Source organism: Pseudophryne corroboree, chromosome 2 (genome assembly GCF_028390025.1).
Source record: "Pseudophryne corroboree isolate aPseCor3 chromosome 2, aPseCor3.hap2, whole genome shotgun sequence".
In the NCBI taxonomy this organism is placed as follows: Eukaryota; Metazoa; Chordata; class Amphibia; order Anura; family Myobatrachidae; genus Pseudophryne; species Pseudophryne corroboree.
The window spans coordinates 473515957-473522629 of NC_086445.1; the positions used below are offsets into that span (position 1 = coordinate 473515957).

A 6673-nucleotide genomic window follows, 5' to 3' on the forward strand; every position below is an offset into this window, starting at 1 on the left:
TTTTTTAGTCTTTTGTCATTGTTTGTGAGTGAGTGAGTGAGTGAGTGAGCGTGTGTGTTGGCTGTGTGGTGTGTAGTAGTAGTAGTAGTGGAGGAGTGTGTTTTGTGTATTTATTTTTCAGTGTTTTTTGTCGTTTGTCCTCATGTCAGACTCAGAGGTCAGTGTGGTGGCGGAGGTTAGTGAGGTGGAGGCTGGTAGTGAGGTGGAGGCTGTTAGTGAGGTGGAGGCTGTTAGTGAGGTGGAGGCTGTTAGTGAGGTGGAGGGGGTTAGTGAGAGGGAGGAGGTTAGTGAGGAGGAGGAGGAGGGGGTGCCTGTTGCTGCATTCTCCAGTGATAGTGATGGTGTTGTGGCTCCGCAGCCACGCACCACTACCAAGACTGGCAGGAATATTAAGTTCAGCTATGCTGAAAACATGGCGTTGGTGCGTGAGCTGATGAAGCACCATCGCCAATTGTTTGGTCAGGATGCTGGCAAGGTGTCCTCCCGCAGGAAGTCTGTCCTGTGGGGGCAAGTAATAGTTGCCGTCAATAGTGAGGGTGTGGTGAGGCGGACTGAGGACACGTGTCGCAAGAGGTTCTATGACATAAAGCGGCGTGTCAAGGCCAAGATGGCCAAAGAGGCAAAATCAGCCCGCAAAACCGGAGGTGGCCCCCCTTTCCGGGCAACCTATCGGGAGTGGGAGGAGCCTGTGCGGGCATTGATTCCTGCAGAAGTGGTGTCTGCAACTCATGTCCGGGATTCGGACCGACCCACGCAGGATGGTGAGTTGGATTTGTTAAATTTATTTTAAAATGTCCTCTAAATGTTTTTTTTTTTTTTTTTTTAAGGTTAAAGGATGCAAAAATTGTTGGTCAGATATTGCAGGCCTATGCACCCTTAAGGTGTGTTTGTGTTTACAAATTGCATTTTCCATCTTGCCTTGGCTGTATTTTTTATTTAATTTTGCTCAAAAACAGGTGCAATGCCTGCTGGTATGTGTATTTGCAATAATAATTTTGCGATATTGCTTGGACATCGGTGTTGTATATAATAGCATTTTTTAATATTTTATTTATTTACTTCAAAAAAAAGGTTCCTACAAATTCAAAATTACATTTTGGTTAAATTTGCAAGTATTCAATCTATGCAATATCTGACACATAATTCTCAAATGTAACAGATTTATTTGGTGCAACACCATGTACATTTTGATATACACCACAAATTAAGGAAGCACGAAGATCTTAAGCAGAAATTAGTTTAATTTAGAATACCTAATAGATGGTTACAGTACACTAAGGCTTTGCAGTTATAATTTTTACACAAAGCATGGTAATAATGTTTGCTCCACTTTTTCAACAGTCCGACAGACCAGCCGGCCAGACAGGCCTCAGACAACTCAGGATGATGCTGGGATTGCAGGTAAGACTTCACTGTAGTCACATATTCTGCAAACACATAGAAGTACAAAATATTAATGTTTATATATTCTCATAGGTTCTGCTTCTGTAAGCCGACCTCCTGTAAGGCGCCCATCACAGGGCTCGGGGCACTTACCCAGGAGGCCAAGTAAGACACGGCGTCTTGGCACGGAATCTGCGGCTCCATCTTCCCCACCCAGGCGGCGCATTTCTGCAGTGTCACCCCAGCCACCACTGGCACTATTTGCGAGTCCACAGAGTGATGAGCCCCGATCACCTCAGTTATCTGGTGAGTCAAAACAGAAACTAAACACATAGCAAATAATCTACACAGTACAGTTACTATGTTGTGAGTTGGAGTTGAGATTACATGTTTGCCATAACAAGCAATGTGATGTTACGTCTTCAATTGTTAAAGGTGCAAATGCTTAATTTTTCAATGTCTTAGTGGTTGATATCGCCAACATCATTTTTAAAAACGAACATACATTTGTTAAAATTTTGGCCACACACGTGCACATAAAAATAATTTAAAAACAAAAAAAAAACATTTAAAATAAACACCCTCCACAACATTATAGTGTTCACACATCTCCCCTGTCCGGTATGTAGACTGCTTACTTGCTCCGCTCCTCTGGACTATCCAGGTAAGCAGTCTATATCGTGGACAGGGGAGGTGACATAACACTGTAATGCTGTGGAGGGGAGGTAGTTAGGTGAGGATTACGCAAGTCTGTCTATGTGCACGCCTGTGATGGTATATATGTTTTTTGAGAAAAAACAAATTATAAGTTTAGAAAAACAACTCTAAAAACTTGAGAAATGGAGTATTATGAATGTAGTAATGTGTAGAACTAGCAAATATATTTTAAGAAAAATAAACATTGCATGTTGGCCACCCCATACAGAGCCCAGCTTGATGGCCGACGTGGACCAGCAGGGACAAGACCAACAGGCAACCTTCACACTGCAACTAACACCTGTTGACCCGAGCCAGCCAATACAGCTGCAGGATATCCCCCAAGCCTCCATGAGTCCACAACTGGCACAAGCTCCACCCCAGCCACAAATACCAGATGACTTTTGGGCCAGTTGGACAAGCCAACAGGCACAAAGCAATGCCAGCCTGACCGCACATACCCAACACCTTGCCAGTCTGCCCCATCATCTACCGCGCATTAGTCGCAACTCGGGCAGACTGATTGTCCAAGTAGGCCGAATCGCAACATCGATGGAGCAAATACGGGCAGACAACAACCAAATGCTGGCTCATTTAACGCGCATCATTGATGAGCAACAGCGCCATCAGCAGGCACTCGTACAACTCATTCAGCACAACCAGGTTGTGAATGAGTCTTTATCCCGGATTGTAGCCAGCCACACTGCAACCAACACACAACTGAATGCTAGCATAAATAATTTGAGCAACAACATAACATTGATGGCAGCTCAACAAGTGACCTCCAGCTCTGGAACCACGACCCCTATCCAAACGCCAGTAACCTCCCCTGTTCGGCGTTCCTCCCGAGCACGTGCCAGTGAGCCAGCACAAAGCACAGCACCCAGCACACACAAGCGGAAAAAATAAGACTTTTGACAAATTTGATTTACGCAATAAAAATTTTGATTTGACAAACACACAACTTCCTGTGTCCGTCTCAAACATTGTAGAAGCTGCTATGTATGTATGTATGTTTTTCATGGGTAACTAATGACTGAAAATTTATTTATAACATAAACTAAGTACAATGTACACACCACTATAAACAACAAACAGTAAGTAACAAAACACACAATTGAAAGTATTGCAAAGTGTTTAGTCAAGGATAATTACATCCGACAAAAACTTACCAGAAAAATACCGCTGGATCACTTCTTGCCGTACCTGCCTCCCTACATATGTACTCACACTGTCACCAGATGGTTCTAACTCCTCTGCTTGCTGACTGCTTTCTCCCTCATCATGTGCCAGATGTTGACTTAAACACAGATTATGGAGAAAACAGCAGCAGAACACAATTCTAGTCACCTTTGAGGGACTATACAACAAAAGGCATGCAGATTTATCCAGACACCGAAACCGTGACTTCAGCACACCAAAACATCTTTCTATCACATTCCGCGTAGCCTTATGTGCATGATTGTAACTGTGTTCAGCAGGAGAATCAGGTTGGGACAATGGAGTAAGGAGCCAAGAGTAGCAGCCGTAACCCCCATCACCTGAAAAACAGATATAGTCAACATTAGTACATGTGTTAGATTATTCATTCCCCTAGTCAAAACTAGAGTTTGTGGTTAAAAGACATACACACAAAACATTTTAAACATACCCAACAGCCAGCCATCAGGCATTTGTCCGGCCTCAAATTTATCGAAGAGCGATGACTGACTGAGGATGAAGGAGTCATGGCAGCCACCAGGGTAACCTGCAACAACACTCATAATTTTAAAGTTTGCATCACAGACCACCTGGACATTAGTTGATTGGGCCAGATGTCTATTCGTATATATGTATTGGCGGCCCCTAGGTGATCTCAGCTGAACGTGTGTGCAATCTATGGCCCCCAGCACATTGGGCATGCCAGCAAGCTCATAGAAAGCTACCCTGACAGCACGCCACTCCGACTCCTCGGTAGGGAAGCAGATTGAGGCATTAATATGTGGATCCAAGACATCCAAAACCTGAGTGGACATTAAACAAGCTAAGGTGAGTGTCATGTTAGGTATTCTATACAATACTGTGTTGTTTGTACTTACAGAAGCAACACTTAGACATAACCGCCTATGTATTTTTAGACTCACCTGATTCAAATATCTTGAAAAGGTGGGCTGTGAGATACCAATCACGTCGCCTGCCACAGCCTGGAAGCTCCCAGTAGCCATAAAGTGTAACACAGCCAGGAGTTTGTGTAGGCCTGAGACAGAGCGAGAGCGTGCTATCTCAGGGTCTAGGCCCAGTTTGACAAGGTCATACAGGTGGAAAATGTTGGTTCTATTTAGGCGGAACATCTGTATGACCCTATCATCGGACAATGCGTTTAAGTTTAAACGACCTCTAAAAAAACGAGGCTGGCGCAGCCTCCGCGGCACCTGGACAACCTGCTGACCATGTTCACTTACCTGGGCCTGATTCCTGGAAGCCTCATGGAGCAGTCTAAGGTATCCCACAGCAAACATAAATTCATTGGCACACACCACAGCCGCCATTTCAGAGTGAGAGAAATTCAAAATGTGCCTGGAACACTTTTATAGGGCCAAACATTCAGGTGTGAGTAATGGATAATTGAGTACACATGTAAACACGCTTTTCAAAAGCTGGCGCGTTTTTTTTTTAGGAATTTTTTACGAATTGTATTTTTTCGCGGCCGCAAATGCATTTTCACGGCAGAAATTACAATTACGAATGGTTAGTAAATGACCGAGATTCATATCTAAACAGGCGTATTTTGACCGATGGTGTATTCATTCGTGATTTTTACCTTGAACTTCCAAAATATTACGAATGCCCACATCACTGCCGTGATTTGAGTTTAGTAAATTACCGAGATGACACTTTGATGAAAAAATGGCATCTCGGTCAAAATCGGGAGCTTAGTAAATTTACCCCAAAGATGTAAGAGGGCCCTGCTCACAATAACAGACAGACAAATAAATAAATAAATAAATATGTAAGAGGGCTGTGTGTAACAACCCGGGGTTGGCGGGTATGTCTAAGTGGTTGAGAGAGGTGTCACAGATGTTGGGTGGCTATGTTACAGACCTTTCCCCTGTAATGTTTCTCCCTGTACCTTGTCCTCTAGTACCATGTTCAGAGAGGTAGGATAGATTAATAAGAAACAGGAGTGAGTCAGCAATAAACTCTGGATTGAAGATAATGATAGGTTAATTGGCAATAATTTTGATTAATCACAAAAGAAGAATTGACAATTGGCTACAATTCTCACCACAAAGAAGCATTCAATATGCAAAAGACAATAAATTGGAATCACAAAAGAATGGCAGAATATCATTGGAATCGCAGATAAACACGTTAATTAGAATCACAAATATTGGCATGAGATAATTGGAATCACATAATGTAGTAATGAGGAGAGTGATGAAAAATCTTCACCGGCAATAAACGTTGGAGTTATGGTAGAAGTCTGTTGTGCCACAGTATGTCAATGGGGGATTGGCACACAAATGAAAGGGGAAATCCTGGGTTGTAAAAGAGAGAATTGTTCAAAGTTCTATGCAAAAAGAATGTAACTAGCAAAGGGATGGTAGTGTCTCTCAACAGATTCAACTCATTAGCAATGAGATTTTTTCCAATGGAACAAACTGTGTATCTTTCCTGTTTACAGGGCTGTATTCAAACTTGCCACAAACTCAGTCTTTTAAAGAAATGTCTGCATTTGCATTGGTAACACAACTCAGTCTTAAATATTCTCACAGTCTCAATGTGGAAGGGAAAGAAGGTTGCCTCAATAAAATCCTTGCAGTAATTAGCTTGCGGAATGTGGCGTTTCAGTGTTTAACTTAGGGAATGTGGCACTATGCTGTCTGCTCCCTTTAACTGCACAATGGTGATAGGGGTCCTTTAATCTGGGTGTCAGGCTTGTTACTTAATCAATCATGTACTCAATAAGACCCTCTTAAGCTAAGTTTTTCACTGGCTAGGCCAGTCCTTAATGGCTCCTATCAGTCCCAGGATGGCCTGGCAGTGTCCGGTCTCTGATTGCGACATCTCAACACCCACTCACCCAGCACTTGTCTCTCTGCCAGCACCCTGCTGCTTGCACGCTGCAGTGCTGCTCTAACTGCCCAGCGTCACACGGCTGCTCCATGTGTAACAAGTGTTCCCGACGATCTCCTGGCGATAATTACCCATCCTACATCTTCCCTTCCCTATCTTATGTGTGAGCTTGATGTTTTTAGTGATCTCTCTAACTTTAAGGTCAATATGACCAAATCGTGTGCGTTAAGCATTTCTGCTGCTCCTTCTACAGCAGCTACGTTACAAAAATCCTTCTTCTTCATGTAAAAAACCTCCCATATTACCTATTTGGGCCTACAACTCCCATGTGACCTCTCTCGTTTAAAATCTCTTAATTTTATGCCGCGCCTTAAGACTGTACGGGCTGACTGTAGTAGGTGGCACTATAGACAGCTTTCCTGGCTAGGCAGAGTCAATGTTGTAAAGATGAATACTCTTCCCAAATTGTTGTATATACTCCAGACTCTGCCTATACGGATCCCAGACTCTTGGTTCCGGTCCATACAGCTCCTGATAT

The 6673-nt window shown here is 43.2% G+C and overlaps 1 protein-coding gene across 1 annotated transcript; it reads left to right on the forward strand.

Moving 5' to 3' along the window:
- The first annotated feature begins 1289 nt into the window (after positions 1-1289).
- Positions 1290-3033, forward strand: LOC135050890 (uncharacterized). Its single transcript, XM_063957155.1, has 3 exons — positions 1290-1401; positions 1477-1689; positions 2309-3033. The coding sequence occupies exon 3, from the start codon at positions 2320-2322 to the stop codon at positions 2986-2988; it is 669 nt and encodes a 222-aa protein (XP_063813225.1). The 5' UTR covers positions 1290-1401; positions 1477-1689; positions 2309-2319; the 3' UTR covers positions 2989-3033.
- The last annotated feature ends 3640 nt before the right edge of the window (positions 3034-6673 follow it).

What these genes read in the sequence shown, in the direction of transcription:
- LOC135050890 (XM_063957155.1), top strand. Translation starts at nt 2,320, where the DNA reads ATGGCCGACGTGGACCAGCAGGGACAAGACCAACAGGCAACCTTCACA.